This window comes from Microchirus variegatus, assembly GCF_963457635.1.
Source record: "Microchirus variegatus genome assembly, chromosome: 23".
NCBI lineage: Eukaryota > Metazoa > Chordata > Actinopteri > Pleuronectiformes > Soleidae > Microchirus > Microchirus variegatus.
The window spans coordinates 12,207,252-12,224,261 of record NC_139824.1 but is presented as its reverse complement, the minus strand read 5'-3'; the positions used below and the strand labels follow the sequence as shown (position 1 = coordinate 12,224,261).

General features: G+C 39.9%; 1 protein-coding gene across 1 annotated transcript; it reads left to right on the top strand.

The window, feature by feature from the left end:
• Positions 1–224: 224 nt before the first annotated feature.
• Positions 225–12,793, top strand: uso1 (USO1 vesicle transport factor). Its single transcript, XM_083909272.1, has 27 exons — positions 225–380; positions 1,495–1,581; positions 2,139–2,203; positions 2,330–2,406; positions 2,650–2,661; positions 2,883–2,936; positions 3,632–3,732; positions 3,821–3,923; positions 4,024–4,079; positions 4,209–4,329; positions 4,436–4,614; positions 4,702–4,842; positions 4,932–5,020; positions 5,547–5,701; positions 6,383–6,588; positions 6,709–6,729; positions 8,303–8,413; positions 8,587–8,705; positions 9,523–9,704; positions 9,792–9,913; positions 10,018–10,156; positions 10,612–10,778; positions 11,002–11,067; positions 11,162–11,260; positions 11,353–11,457; positions 11,592–11,807; positions 11,919–12,793. Exons 1-27 carry the CDS (start codon positions 315–317, stop codon positions 11,988–11,990), a joined length of 2,931 nt encoding a protein of 976 aa, XP_083765398.1. The 5' UTR covers positions 225–314; the 3' UTR covers positions 11,991–12,793.
• Positions 12,794–17,010: the final 4,217 nt, after the last annotated feature.

Sequence of the window (17,010 nt, the reverse complement as noted above, 5' to 3'; positions counted from 1 at the left end):
AGAAATGTAATGAATAATAATGATAATAATAATATCATTGCTCAATTCTACACACTGTACCTTTAAATGACACCTTCGCTAAACTGACTGCTGATCAGCCACGTAGCGCCACGTTATCGCGCAGGCGCAGTGCAGTCGCAGTCGTGTTCCGGGCTCGGCCAGCCAGCCAGTCAGTCAGTCAGTTAGTACACACAGTGTTTTTAAAAAATCATCACTGTATATAATCGCCCTCATTTCCCCCCCTTCCCCCCATATTTGTCATACGGGCCGCGGACTAGGGAGTCTGGGACGCTTTGACTTCAGCAGCAAAGAGGATGAACTTCATCAGAGGAGTGATAGGCGGGCAGGTACCCGGGCCGCAGCCGTCTGGAGCGGAGACGGTAGGAGACCAGCCCGGCTAGCTTCGGTTAGCTGCGGCTAGCTTCCCTTTCACCGCAGTGTATTTAACAAACAGAGGCTCGCTAATATTTGTAAAAGTGTGTTTTTTGTTCAGAATGTTGTTTCTTTCGCTTTCAGAATAGATAGAGTGTTTATTTCAAACACCGGGCTTTGTTGTAATGAGGAAACGTTACAATAGCAAGCTAGTCGAAAAGGCTAATTAGCTAATGTAGCCGACCTGTCATTTTTGTCATTTTATCTGTCAACGACTTTCCCTGCTTCACTACGTGTATCTTTATGAATGGAAATGTGACGTCTTGCAGTATTATCAGCTGCTAGGCACCCACTCAGTATTTATCTTGATTAGCAAAGAATCCAAATACGATTACATCAATAATAGAGGAGAATATCAATCAAACAAGATGTGATGAGACGAGATGTTTCTTAACCAGACCAATTCATTTTGGCAAAGCAGCACAAATGAGAGCATTTAAGTTTATTTCAGTTGTATTTCTACAGTTCATTAAAAAGCAACTTCTGTTGACCTAAGTGCTAAACAAACAATACAAGCAAAGATAAACAAGACACCCTTAACACATTTAGAATCACTATATGCACAATATAACCTAAAAAGGCATGGAATATTATAAAGGACAGAATAAAAATGAAGATAATAATACAATCAAAATGGAAACATTAGATGAATAAGATTAAAAACATACAATATGCACTGTTGTATACAGTGTGCCATATTGAAAGCAATATGTACAAAATGACTATACAGGGATTGGGAATCGTGATTTGTGGGTGCTGCTGTGTTGTGGAGTCGAGAAATTCCAAGTCTATTTCTGAATGTGATCGTGAGCTGTGTGAACATTTATGCACGCAGGGAATGAGAGGATGTTTCTACATGGGCTTTTGGTTTAGCTCTCATCCTCTTCTCTAATAATTGCATTCACCCTGTAAAGGAAGTAATAAATACAACATGTCTCCATTTGGTTATGCTGTACACTGCAAAGCTGCAACTAATGATTTTATGTTTTTAGTTTTAGTCACTTTAATTTAATATGCATTAATTCATATTACATTACAAGTAACGACTGCTTCCATTGATAGATCCAGAAGCTGTGTGACAGGGTGGCCTCCTCGACACTACTAGAAGACCGACGAGATGCTGTTCGGGCGCTGAAGTCGCTCTCTAAGGTAAATGTGAAAGAAAGCAGGTGCAGCAGAAACACACTCCGTTGCCAGTTTAATAGCTATACCAGCGCATTTTTTATAATCCTGCTGAATTATTTAGCGATTGGCAAAATTGTCTGTATAGTGTATGACAACAAAAAACACCTCTCTCTATAGGAAGTAGTAGTAAATAACATTTTTTAAGGTTGACATAATACACTGCTAGCTCAGCTTAATAAGGATATGAGGAGTTTTATTGGTCGAGATTTGTGTCAATGTCAATGATGCTTCTGGCACTTTTGTATTTGACACAGTTGTCAACAAGGCAGCAGTAGAGATTAACTATTTGTTGACCTTTTTTAATGCAATATAAATGTAGACCTGACAATGTATCCTGCTCTGTCCCGCTGTCATTTATGTACAGACACATTTGGTCACTGTCTGCCTCAGCAACCATGATTAATGAATTTATCAGGCATGGATCAGGGGTTGCACATTTACAAGCAGGTGTCAACTCTGGTCAGAATTATTGCTCTGTATTTCATTTAATGTATTGTTGTTTTATTTATTTTTTTATCTAGAAATATCGCATGGAAGTTGGAACACAGGCAATGGATCACTTGATTGACATACTGCAAACTGACAGGTATGCTGATATACATTTGTGCTGTGTGTGGTTTGTTGTTTCTGTGTACCTATTGTTATGGAGTAACTTTATAATATGTGGTTGAAATATTTAGTTTGACGGTGATTCTCTTTGCAAATTGAACAGGTCAGACTCTGAAATCCTGGGCTATGCTTTGGACACACTTTACAACATCATCTGCAACGACGAAGAAGAGGAGCAAGGTAAAGCCGCCGCAATTATTAGAAATCACGAAATTCACCTTCAATTGGTGGTCATTTAATGATGATCTCTGTGTTCATTATGATTAGTGTTCACCGACTGAGCCATTGTTCTGTTTGCATGTGTATAATTAGTTCCACTAGATTTGACAATTTGCATTTCCCCTCGTCTGTGCACCGATGATGATGAGCGTTTCATGTTAAGAATCTCATCTCTCTTTTCTCTTCCATGTTTTAACCATACAGATGAATCAGAAGGTAAAACTCATTGACTGTGCATGATGCCACCTTTCTAACAAAGCAGCAAAACAGCACTCACAAATCCTAGTTCTTCTTGGGTGGGGATGTGGAAAAGCTGCACATTTGTCGTTTTTTTTGACCTTGTGCAGTGTCCGGATTCATGTCGACTATTTTATATAATTGTCTTCGTGAGAATCTGGCCGTTTTAAAACCTCCTCTTCCCCCCGCTGCTCTCACAGATGCAGTAACCCCTCTCCCTCTATCAGGGAAGCATAAGAATGTGTCCGTGCCTGGTCAGTACAATGTGTAGTGATATTTGTACTCAACTAACTTCACTAAATTTAGGTGGCACTGGTGAAGTGACTGGAAAGAAGTTTGGGTGGTAACAAGAATGCTTCATTAATACTATCACACGCTCTAACTTTCTCTTATGTTATTGACATAAGAGAGTTTTCCTCACATCTTAATACTTTTTCATTGCACTGTGTGATGAAAGACTTACGCTATTGAGTTTTTCTGGGTGACTTGTTTTCTGTCCATATCCAATTATTTTGTTCCTCTGACTGCATCAAATGTATCTGGTCAGTAATACAATTGAGTATCGATGGAATACAAACAAATCCTGTCAGAATGAGGCTTTGCAGATGCATTTATTTATTAATTTTTGAAGCATAGTCCTATAATAATTGACCTATCTGCATAGTTTGGCAACACCAGAGGTGGTTGAGAAAATACGTCCTTCAGAACTATACTAAATGTTTTTAGAATGCTCATTTTTGTCCCAGAAATCCTATAATTTAAATTAACCGTGTTCCTCCAGAAGACGTGTTCACAAGTGTCACCCTGAGCGTTTTTGTTGCTTCATTATTAAACGGCAGAGAAACTAACTCGGGCTGATTGCTACGAACAAAACCATCTGGTTTCTTCATTAGAGAGGAGGAGTCTTCCAGTTGTGGACTGATATCAGATTTAAAATCTTCCTTCACAGATGAGAACATCCAGAAGCAGGCAGATGATTTGGGCGCCCAGTTTACAGAGACGTTCATCGAGGACTCTGAACACGTGACCCTTCTCCTCACTGTGTTGGAGGTACGGAAATCTTACCTCTGCACTAATATATTTGACTGAAAAGTCTCGTTTCTGAATGCATTCATGTGCTGTTTATGTGTAATTCCAGGAGTTTGACTTTCATGTCCGTTGGCCCGGAGTGAAGCTGCTGACTGCTCTCCTGAAGAACCAGGGTGTCCAAGTCCAAGGCATCATCCTGGTCAGCCCTATGGGTGAGTTTATCCTCTGTATATCAGACCAGGCTTGTTTGTGTGGGTGATTCTATTTCGTCACTGTAGCTTCAGTTTTTAAATCCACATTTGATTTTCACAGGTGTTTCCAGATTGATGGACTTGTTGGCTGACTCCAGAGAAGTAATTCGCAATGATGTGAGTACTTCTTCTGTACTAAGCCACATATGAATGCTGAAATCTTAGTGTTGAACACTGCTACGTCAGTTAAATATAAACCTAAAGCACAGGGGGATGCATGACGGCCTGTTTTCTTCTTTCCATCAGGGACTGCTGTTGCTTCAGCAACTGACCAAAGGCAATGCTGCCATTCAGAAAATCGTGGCGTTTGAGAATGCATTTGAGCGTCTTCTTGATATCATAACAGAAGAGGGCAGCAGTGATGGAGGTAAAAATCAATGTAGATAAACCTCCAGTGGAGAATTGCTAAGAATAAAATAAGATAACTTTGTTGAGTATCATCTTGACCTGATCATCCTCCTCCCTGTGTGCAGGTATTGTGGTGGAAGACTGTTTGCTGCTGCTGCTTAACCTGCTAAAGAACAACAGCTCCAACCAAAATTTCTTTAAGGAGGGCTCCTATATCCAGAGAATGAAACCTTGGTTTGAGGTGGGTGATGATAACTCTGGCTGGTCTGCACAAAAGGTCACCAACCTCCACCTCATGCTTCAGGTACAGCAGAGCGCAAACGCCGCAACGGTTTTCTTTCAAACCTTTAAACTTCAATTTCACCGATCGATAATCTCTTTGTAATCCCAGCTGGTGCGAGTTATGGTGTCTCCAGTGAACTCTCCTGGAGCTACGTCGAGTTGTCAGAAGTCAATGTTTCAGTGTGGCCTCCTGCAGCAGTTGTGTACCATCCTCATGGCCACTGGAGTGCCTGCTGACATCCTCACTGAGGTAATCCTCTTTAAAAAAAAAACCTGAACACTTTTACAGTCCATAAAAAAAACAGTGCTCAAGCTTGTGATTTCAACTCTTTCTTTCAGACTATCAACACTGTATCAGAGGTTATCAGGGGCTCACAGGTCAACCAGGACTACTTCGCTTCTGTCAACGCTCCTTCAAACCCACCAAGGTTAGACACAACTAGTGAACTAACATTTTAAAGGTCCCATATTATGCAAAACTTTTTAATCATTTAAATCCTTATATTTGGGACTCTGGAGGCCCTACCAGTCGGCAAAGTGTGAAAAAAGATGACTCGCTCATGTTTTTGTGGTCCTCCTCAGGAGGTTTGTAGTAGATCACAAACCAAACGGCATCCAAAAACCGGAAGTCCGCAAAAAGTTCTATTCTTGGCTCCACAGTGCAGCACAGAGTTCTACACAAACTTCCAGCCTCAGAGGATTTATCTGTCCAGTGGATACATGTTATATATGACGGCAATGTGCCTGCTAGAGCCTGCAAATGATCACTTTTCCAAATGCTAACTGATGCCAGTAGCCTCTGTGGCCGATGTCATTCCCTGTCCCTTAAGTTTTGTTTTACTTGTTAAACTTAGGGTATAATATGGGACCTTTAAATCTTCCATATCCATCTGAGAGTCAATCTAATTAATGACCCAACATTCTGTCTCATCCCTGCTCCTCACCTCTTCATAGACCAGCGATCGTGGTCCTCCTCATGTCCATGGTGAACGAGAGACAGCCGTTCGTACTTCGCTGCGCGGTCCTCTACTGTTTCCAGTGTTTTCTCTCCAAAAACCAGAAAGGCCAGGGGGAAATCGTGGCAACGCTGCTGCCTTCTACCATCGATGGTATGTTACACTGTGTGTTTTTTTTCCCCATAATGCTCTTGTTTCTTTTGAGAATTTATACGTCAACAGTATCAATCATGGCAAATCATTTTTGTAGCCTCCTCCTCTCAACTCTAACATATATTAGACACTGTCATTGAAGAGCAAAGGTCACAGTTGCTCATTGGTATCTGCAAAAATAGTCAAATAATTAAATTACTTTATGGAGATTGACCAACTGAGATAAAGTAGGTGCCTTATCTTCACTTGGATAGATAGAGCGAGAGAGAGATTCTTCTGCTCTTATCAGTGTGTCTTATCGAGGCGCTGGATTATGTCCGGACGCACACTTTCAGACGTTACCTGGAGGTAAAGATGCGTCCTCCTAGGTTAATCCACACAACATGGAACAATAATCACACTGCAATTCTCCGTAATGATAAATGGCAAATTTTTGCTGGCAATGCTACATGCTAAAAACCACTGTCTAGCAGTTAGCCTTGAAGAAGAAGAATGAGGTGGTAAAAGTCACTGTGTGGCCCTTCAACCATTTGTGTTCATATCAAAACATTTACCCACAATAATGAATTACTTGTATACATGCATACATATCCTTAATCTATATTTACAGTAATAATATTGTGAGCATCTTCAGCTTTATGTATGCTCAGTTATTTACCGACTCATTCCCTGTTTTCACAGCCAACTCTATCTCAGCGGGCCAGCTGCTTTGTGGAGGCCTGTTCTCCGCAGACTCGCTGTCAAACTGGTGTGCCGCCGTGGCCTTGGCTCACGCCCTGCAGGACAATCTTACCCAGAAGGAGCAGCTGCTGAGGGTTCAGCTCGCCACCAGCCTGGGCAAACCCCCGGTGTCTTTGCTGCAGCAGTGCACCAACATCCTTTCCCAGGTAGGACTTTTAAAAAAAACATATATACTGCTGGGATGCTGTTAGGCTCATTGTATTTGGGTTGCATAAGTTGTGTAAAAACAGTGAATAGAACGGTGTCACATTATTGTGGTTTTGCAGGGAGATAAGATCGCCCGGCGGGTGAGTAAAGCGTGTGTGCACTGCGTTCATATACGTGTGTTTTGAGTGTTTGGGAGGCACATGTCCGGGTTATTTTTGGCTTGGCATCTGTAGTAGGGGTCTCAGTGACCCACGTGTTGGGATATCTCTCTTCCCCTTAACTCTTTACTACCCCCTTCTTTGTTCCTAACCCTTTGGCTATGACCCAGTTCTTCCTCATAAGGGTGCCAATAATTACTATGCAGTGTGATGCATCCGTTTGAACCCATAGGTGTTTGCATACTTTGTGGGGAGTAACTCAACAACCACAGGCAAGCTGTTGGCGTTCTGTGTTGAATGCGCGACATGGAAATATGCAAAATGAATGACGGGGACTTTCTTTCTCTTCAAACCCACTCTAATGGTGGCTTTGTAGTTTCCACACATAGGAGGGAGATGTGATTGTCCTATTAATCCTTATGATCATCTTCTTTTGTTTTTATCCCTTCATTTTTGCATTACGTCATATTTGGAGACAAAACACGAAAAGGTGATTTCATAAGTCCTTGCAGGATGGAATGCCGCTGCAGTTTTTAGCCGTACTGCCTTTGCTCAGATCTCCCATGTTTACACGGTTCTCTACCTTATTTCACCACAGATGAGAGATTTGTGCTGCTTAAAGCATGTTGTGCATCGGGTTTTGATGCATCGGCTTATTCGTGTGTACAGATTTAACTCATCTCTGCGCTGTGTTGACTGTACACATTTATAAAGAATTTAGATTTCAACTGCATTAAAATCATCCAGTCCTTTTCTGCTGTTTTTGAAATTTGTTTATTTTTTTTTTTAAACCTGGCACAAGTTTCCTGTAAATATGTGCAATTGTAAATAGAGAATCAAGCCTGAGGTTTGTAGTAGATCACAAACCTCATACATGTTTCCCAACGCTGTTTCATGGAAATGCACCATTTATTTATTATTTATATTATTTTTTATTATTTTTTATTATTGCTGCTCCTTTTTCATTGTTAAAAGGTCATTTGGTAGCTTTTGCTTTGCATGTGCTGATAAATACACAGTACTATTTTAATCAGCAATTTTAGAATGATTGTTTTGAATCTAATATATTTTATATCACAGGACTGCATGCTCTAAACTAATTCTGTTTGAATATACTGCTTGTATTAATTCCAAATATTATGTCCCAGTTTTTTTTGTCCTTGAAGACTTAATTAACTATTAATTTGATGTGAGTGGTTAATGTGAAGTGATTCATGTTATGTCCGTATTCTTCTTTTAAGTGTGGATGGGGAAACCTTTTTAATATTCCTCAGCAAAATGGTTCTTTTAAAACTAACTCATAATATGGCTCTTTTTGTTGTATTTTATCAGCTTTTTCCCCCCACTTGTTTCACATGTTTACCCTAACCCACATCCATTTGTAAAAACTGAGGGCTGAACATAAACCATTTTCAAATTGAAATCACTGTTTGAAACATTTTATATCTTCAGCGCTACTTTACATCACACATTTGTTCTCCATGTGTCAGTTAATTTCTGTGTTGTTTTCAAATTCACGTATTCACATGTGCTGTGTTTGTGTGGTGCTCTGCAGGGCAGTAAAGTACAGACGAGGGTGGGCCTCCTCATGCTCCTGTGTACGTGGATCAGCAACTGTCCCATCGCTGTCACGCACTTTCTACACAATCAGGAAAATGTTCCTTTTGTATCCTTGAGGCAGGGTGACGTGCAGTCAGTCACTGTTTTATTATTATTATTATTATTATACCAACTGTCTGAGTCTAGTCATAGTTTAACTCTGCAGTATATTCCAGCTCCAGGGGAAAGCCTGAAGTCGAAGTTGATGTTGAACGAATCCTTGACTTCACGTTCCTGTAGCTAACGGCTCAGATCTCCGAGAACCTCGGAGAAGATGAAAGGCTGGTGCAGGGCTTGTGTGCGCTGCTTCTTGGCATCTGCATCTATTACAATGACAACTCGCTGGAGAACTACACCAAGTAAGTGCGATAATGTGTGTGCGAGTCAAACAAATGGTCCATTGTTCTGCATGGGGAAAAAAAATGACTCACTGTAATATTTTCTTGTCTTTCTCACTTGCATGAACCACATTTGAGGAAAAATAATCAGGTTTCTCCTGCAAAAATGTCATCAATCAATGGCCTTACCTGAAAAAGCAGTTACTTTTCTATCTTTACATTTGATAAATCAGGTTTCTTTCAGATTACGCCTCAGGGCACCACCAGCTTTGTCTGTCAAATTCTGTTATCATGGGTATTTGGATCTGGTCCTATATATCAGCATGCTGTCAGTGACTTAAACTCATAAAACAGGACATAATAGGACAAACACAGGTTTGAGCAATAACATGAACACTACCTTTCAAAAGTTTGGTGTCACCTATACAATTTTTTCCATTTTCCTTTAAAAGTCACACTTTTATTCATCAAAAGAGTTGCAAAATGAATAGAAAATACAGTCAAGACATTAGAAATAATGATTTTTATTCAAAATAATAATTTTGCCCTTTGCTTTGCGATTAGCAAACGCAATGTACCATTAGAACAGTGGAAATGGGCCTCTATACACCTATGTACATATTGCATTAAAAACCAGACGTTTGCAGCTAGAATATAGTCGTTTACCACATTAACAATGTATAGAGTGTATTTCTGATTCACTTAATGTTATATTAATTCCGAAAAAAATGCTTTTCCTTCAAAAATAAGGACATTTCTAAGTGACCCCAAGCTTTCCAGCGGTTGTGTAAGTCAACAACTGTGTCGTGGTTAACACTTCCCCGTGTTTCCTTTGCAGAGAGAAGCTAAAGCAGCTGATCGAGAAGCGCATCGGAAAGGAAAACTTTGTGGAGAAACTGGGCTTCATCACTAAACACGAGCTGTACTCGCGGGCCGCCCAGAAGCCCCAGCCTGTCTTCCCGTCTCCGGAGCAGATGCTGTTTGATCATGAGTTCACCAGGCTGGTCAAAGAACTGGAAGGTCAGTCCGGAGACTTTATTTTTGTGTCCTCAGGTGATGATACTTTCAGTTTATAAAGACGGATGTTCCCTCTCCACTCCATTACAGGTGTAATCACCAAAGCAGTTCACAAATCCAATGAGGAGGAGAAAAAGGAGGAGGAGGTGAAGAAGACGTTAGAGCAGCATGACAACATTGTTACTCAGTACAAAGAGCTGATCAGAGAACAGGTAAAAATGACTCTTCTTTCAATTATACATGTGGTTTATTTTTTAATATTTGATGTGAGGTAATGTTGACTTTTAATGTTTTCTTTTAACTCTGTGGTCGTCAGGATACTCAGATCCAGGAGCTCAAAGAGCAGGTGGCGTCCATGTCGTCCCAGAACGAGCAGATGCAGGCGACGGTCACGCAGCAGCTGTCCCAGATTCAGCAGCACAAAGACCAGTACAACATCCTCAAGCTAAAACTAGGTGCGTTCCACTTACAGCCGGTTGCTGTGTTCTGTAGAAGGAATAGGAATTGAAGAAGAATCTTTATGTGGAGCATGGAGCAGGGTAATTAATTAAACAGGCATCGCCGTGTTCATAGTCCTTGTGCTTCTGTAGTCGGCAAACAGAAGGCGGGCCCTGTTTTTTTATTGTTTTTTTATTTTTATTATATTTCTGGATCTTATCCCAGTTTATGTTGTAACGTTTTACTGCTTCATCACCAGACGTGTGGCAACAGGTGATAAGCTGCGACATCCCTAGATTTCAGTTTCACAAACAAGCACATGAAGCAATCACAGGCCCGATCAGATCAGGTTATATAACGACGGTTTTAGTTCTCCAAGAGAAATTTGTAGTACTGTAGTATTGAAGTTCCAACCAGGAAATCATGTCATCGAGATAACTCTGTGTGTGTGTATCTGGTTACAACTTAACAGGTAAGGAGAACCAGAGCCAGCCTTGCAGCCAGGGAGACGGCGCTCACGTGAACGGGCTGCAGACAGAGGAGCTGACGCAGCTCAAAGAGGAGGTGGAGGAGCTCCGCAAACAACACGCACTCCTTCAGACGCTACTCAAGGACAAAGATGCACTCATTGACTCTCTGGTTGGTGAAAAGAATCTGTGTCCACTAGAGAATCACTGATTGACAAATGGACTTCTGTGTTTGACATCATTACACAACTGGATGTTTGTTTTGTCTTTTTTGTGATCACAGCCACGCACGCCACATAAATGTTACATAACTGGAGTAGTAGCTGCTGCTGTGAAGCAAACAACTATTCCAAATAATATGATCTCACCATGTGTCTGCACTGTGTTATCTGCAGAGGTTGGAGGCAACGCAGCCAGTGGAGGGTTCAGCAGGAGGATCAGAAAACACAGAACTACTCAAGGTGGGATTTATCATTAGTGGATTTTGTTAAACAGCTTAAAGCATGTTTCGATTTTGTTAGATAATGTATTATGTATCTTCATTTTCCTCTAAAGGAGCTGGAGTCTTTGAGGAGTCAGTTTCAGTCTCAGTCGGCAGAAATCGACCAGCTCAAGACGGAAAAGCAGGAACTCGTCAGAAAAGCTGAAGCTGCAGTAAATACGCAAATCGTGCAGCATGTTCCAAAAATACTGTGATGTTCTTAGCAGATAACTAATGTAATGAACATTCTTTTCTTTTCTTACAGTCCTCAGACAAGGTCCCCAGCAGTGACGGCTCATTAGACACAGCTAAGTTGGCAGAACTGGAGAGCAGACTCGCCGCACAGACCGCCGAAACAGAAAGACTCAAGGTGGGAATAGTGAAAAAAAAATCAGTCAGATGGTCCTTTCTTTTTCTTTGGACAGTCAAACCGGAGAGAAAAATCAGTTTATTAGCTCCCATGTCTTCATGCTCTGCACTCTTTCTTCCTCTTTGTCGGTTCAGGAGGAGACAAAGAGCTCGGCGAAGACCCGGGCCGACCTCGAGCAGCAGTTGGCTTCGGCCACCAGCACGGTGGCCATCCTGCAGACGGAGAAGTCCAAGCTACAGACGGAGGTTCAAGAGTCCAAGAAGGAGCAGGACGACCTGCTGATGCTGCTGGCAGACCAGGACCAGAAGATCCACAGCCTGAAGAAGAAACTCAAAGACCTGGGAGAAGCGGTAGACCAAAAAAATTTAATAATCTTCAGCTTGTTATGGTTTGCTCTAAAGCTATTGAGCCATGTTTTGTGGTGTGTTTGCTTTAGTTAGACCGTGACTCTTTGCTTACAGGTGGAAGATGAAGACGACCTTGACACCAGGGACCAAACGGACGACGACGATGAGGACGAGGACGATGACTAAAGGGTAAACACTGAGAGAAGAAAAAGAGAAGAGATGGATATATGTCTGCCAGCAGGCAAGAAAAGACTTTACAGAAGCACGTGAGAAACTTGAGAATAGGACTAATATATTGAAGGAGTTTCTCCTCCCAGCTGCCATGCTATCTTCATTTCTCTTCACCTCACATCCATGTTTGGACGTTTTCTGTTCAACGTAAGGTTCTAGTTTTCAGTGACAGGGTAAGGAATTGAATACATCAGTGCATCATTCATCTCAGATCACGATGGATTTTACCAATCACGTGTTGTATTGTAACATATTTTTCACATAGTTTGTGTTCACACAAGTTAAAAACAAACAGTTTAGTGCACAAGCGTTTTCTGGAGGTTTCGGGGGAGGAGGAGGAGGATTAAAAATGTAGCAAGAGATGCAACAAAGAACAGATTGGACATTCTTCTCAATTTATCGTAAAAATGCTGGCGAGCTCCCCCTTCCCCTCCCCTCTGCCCCCGCTCTCACCAAACATTCACTGCATCAGAATCGGCTGCAACATGTCACTGTGCTGTACCTCGACTTCATCATCTGCCTTCACGCCAGCGTCGGTTTCCGCTCGGGAGTCGTTTCACTTTTGACGACGCGACGTAAACCGCTCTGCGATATGCTGCAAAAACACTGACAGAAAAAAAAAAAAAAAAAAGAAGAAGATATTTTTGCAACTTTTTTTTTTGTCCAGTACTGGCGTTTCAGCTTCTTCTGTATGATACTGTGTAACTTATCAATTTATGAGCCACATGGAAATAAATAAAGAATCTAACGGTCTTGTTTGCCTGTATGGAGAAGTAATTGTAGATAAATTAAATTTTACTAAATCCACAGCTTGTCTTTTTGGATTATTTACGTCTTAATATTTGGCTCGATTTATTGAATATTTCAGCTCACAGCTGTCAAATCAGTACACTCTTCTAGAAGGGGCTTCTAGAAATGCTGATCTAAAATGCATCCATTTTAGTTTATTGTATGAATGCTGAACTTTGTGTTGATTTTTTTGGACTCTTAAATGTATGACTGAAGACTAGAAAACACTAAGTTGACTTTTGATTTGTGGAGATTGCATTAAATCATTAATATACCTGGATTTTTGCAGGATCACCTCGTACAGTTATTCACAAAAACAAAAGCATGCACAACATGGAGCAATTGATTCACACACTAGATGGTTATAAATCATTAAAAATAGAAAATGCTATTTTTAACACAAAGAAAAAGGAAAAAAAAGGGGGTAATTCAATGGAAGCATTACATTTTATGTGCTGGACTTTTAGAATTACATCGGTCCAGAAGATCAAACAAACCCATGGAATAAAAAAAGCTAAATAAAAACACGACATGGTAATAAATAAAATGAAATGAAAGGAGGGGAAATAACAAAATAAAACATTCAATTTGCAGTCTATGGTAAACACCCTGGAGTAAATAAAAAAAGAAGTGGCTGCTGAACTCTATAAAATTTTTGTTTTTTCCATCTCGGGGAGAATTGTGACACTAGACGACTTGTCTGAGCAGTTCAATTATTCAACCATTCTGAGCCTCTGGGCAACGAGGATGACACAGCGCTCACTTTGGTTTTAGGTGAACTACTCCCTAAAATGGGATGGAAACTGTGTCAACAATAAAAAAAAAAAAAACATGTGTGCCATATTTGCATGAAGCCCTTCCCAGCTTACAATGTTCATACATGACCTTTACTGAAAATACCAGTTGATCGCACCTTTATTCTTCAAAGGGGTGATTGTACTTAATCAGATGTGGGATTTATTCATTAATGTGCAACATAAAGATGCTCAATTCTACATAAAGCTGTAGAAAAACATGTTTTTTTTTGCTACTGACATCCAGAAATCTGTCATCTCTGTCATGGATCTTCATGTAATGGCTGAGTTTTAACACCAGGGGGCAACAAACTCTCAACTAAAGTTATGGAAGTTTGGTTTGTTATTGTTTTAAAGACACCTAGGAACTAAAATGTCAGTTGTGTCAGTGCGTGGAATCCAGGACAAAGTGTTCGCTGCAACTTAACCTTCTACCTTTAACCGTCATGATTAGAAGAAATGAGGACAACAAGCACTCAAACAAACTCTTATCTCACACCATACAGTATATAAGAAATAAGTATAAATACTACTATACTTTATTTATAGCTCCTATGATATAAAATAAATAATTACATATTTACTATACATAGTATAGGCTTCAAAATAATTTACATGACATTAGATTTTTCTATTTTACATATATATTTTTTACTTTTTGTGGATTATCATTAAAACAAATCAATTGACGTTTCAGTCCACTAGATGGTGCCAAATGCTCACTCTCACTGGAGCTGTTGCGTGAGCATAGCACAAAATATGATTTTGCAAATATTCTATTTACATTCTATTTTGCAATATCGTGATAGTATTGTATCGTGGTGTCTCTGACGATTCTCAACCCCGACTTCACATAATTAATTATTAGTTATTAAATAATGGAGAAGGAGCAGGATTAAGTAAAAGCTTATATCTATTCCTAACTCTTTTTATGGACGTTTTTCTTTTTCTTTGACTTTTTTTTTTTTATTTTTGCTCCTTTTTTGTATTGTAAAATAAGTCTTATAAATCAGCTTTGATTACAATTGTCTACATGTTACGTGGATTCAATGTTTTAATTCCGTCTGTTTTTGTTATTTACGGATTCATTTTGCATCAACAATATTTTGAGTTGTGTGAATTATACATATACATATACATATACATATACATATATAGCAATATAATCATAAATATTTGTATTCGCAACATTATGATGGATTATGAAGATATAATTTTTCAGTTAATTTCCACCCCTCTTGACCAGTCTAGAAGTGGCCCCCAGGTCATTTTGACCTTGAGGCCCCTGTAAAAATAATACATTTTTAAATATGAATATTATTATTATTATTAGTATTATTATTATTAATAATACTAATAATAATAATAATAATAATACTAACATTTAATAATACATATCAATGTATATCAATATAAAGCTTTAATTGTTTTAATTAATTAATTGAAAAATAAATTAAAGCTTATATATTTTTAAATGTTGAATTTATATTTAAATATATCATTATTATTATTATTATATATATTTTTTAAATGTTTTACTTACAGCTTGTTTTCATTACAGGACACAGACTGGGTGAACCGCATGTAGCCCGCGGGCCGCGAGTTTGACTCTGCTAGCTTGAAACCAACCTGGTTGCCACGCCCCTCCCTCCCTCCCTCCCTCCCTCCCTCGACGCATCCTGTGCTCTCTCATCCCTTCCTCCTGCTCGGCGCTCAGGGAGGGATGACTGTCCTTCGTCGCCGAGCTTCTCCCCGCGTTTGTTTACTTTTTTGTTGTCCTCTCAAGGTCAGCGGCGCGAGCGTCATGACTTTATAAACAACCACCACCACCACAACAACAACAACTCGTCCCTGTCAAGTCAAGTCTTCTTCCTCCTCTTCCTCCTCCTCCTCCTCCGGGGCCACTGCTGCTGCTGCCGCCGCCGCTACTGTGTCCTCCTCTCCGGTGGAAACCATCACCACCACCTGCCGACGCCTTCCGCGCCATATGACCGTCTCAAAGGTGAGCTCACTCAACTCCTGCTGCTCACTTTCTGGCAGCCTCCTCCACCTCCTCTTCTTCCTCCAGCTCCATGGAAGTGGCACCTTGTCCCGGGAATAGTAGAGTTACATTCAGGTTGTGTTAGCTGCAGCTCTGTCATCCTCTTCCTCCTCCTCCTCCTCTTCCTCCTCCTGCTGCTGCAGGTCTCTTATCCCTCTGTGTGTGTGTTTGTGATTTCATGCCACAAATCCATCACAGATTATGTCCAAACTTTTGCAGCAGGTGATCCTGCATGTCATTATGCACACAGCTGCTCAAGATATACATTTTGCATCTAAATAACCTGTTTGTTTGTGTGTGTAACTTCAGAAGAAAGTGGACACAAGCAGATAATGTTGTTTATTCCGTTGTTGTTCGGGCTTTAAAGTGATTAGGACAAGGAGAATCAAAAGAGTACAGATTATTTTAGTTTGAACTTTGTAGAAAACACATGTGGACTAATCTACTGATCAGTTTTTTGTGTTTAAAAACATCTTAATGTGCATAACTTCAGAGGAAAGTAAGTAAAATGCAAAAACCTAGGTGACGGTGACTAATTATACTCAGTATATACCAGTGCAGAAGTTCTCCATGTTTCAGTACAGTTCATAAATACATTCTTTTATTTGACAAAAAGATAGTTTGCTTAAAGGTGCATTATGTAATAAATCTAAAGCAACTGGCCATAAAAATCCTCCTAATACGTCATAGAGACTCAGGAATAATGTTCATATAACAAACTGAACTCACCAACAACAACAGTACAGACAAAATATTTGCATTAAAAAAAAATATTTTGCAGACTGCAAATCATGTTTATGTTTCGAAATCATGTTTTGGCATGTGGCGCCACCTACCGCCGTCTACCGATCGTTGCAGTCAGTAGAGTCTCAGCTGCCGAGCAACCACGGGTTGCCAGTTACGTCAGAAAACGAAACCTAAAAGACCTCTATATTTTTTAATTTGACATACTTACATATGGCACCTTTAAATAAAATAATATACTGTTTTTGAAATATAAGTAAAAACATATAAAAACACTATATATCAACCTAATTTGTCTAGATGAATCTGACGTCCTTTAAAGACCCCCTGGCAGTGTATACTTAGGTGCCAGTTTATTAGGTACATGGTCCAGAGGTGGAAAAAGTACTAAAATATTGTACTCAAGTAAAAGTACCAAAACTTTGATGAAATATTATTCAAGTAGAAGTAAAAGTAGTCATCTGAAAATGTACTCAAGTAGAAGTAAAAAGTAGTTCATTTGAAATGTACTTTAAGTAACAGTTACTTGGTTACTTTGTCTGGTGTATATTTTCCCCCTGTAGGTCTTCATTGTGCTGAATTTTAGTAACGGCTAGGATTTATAAAG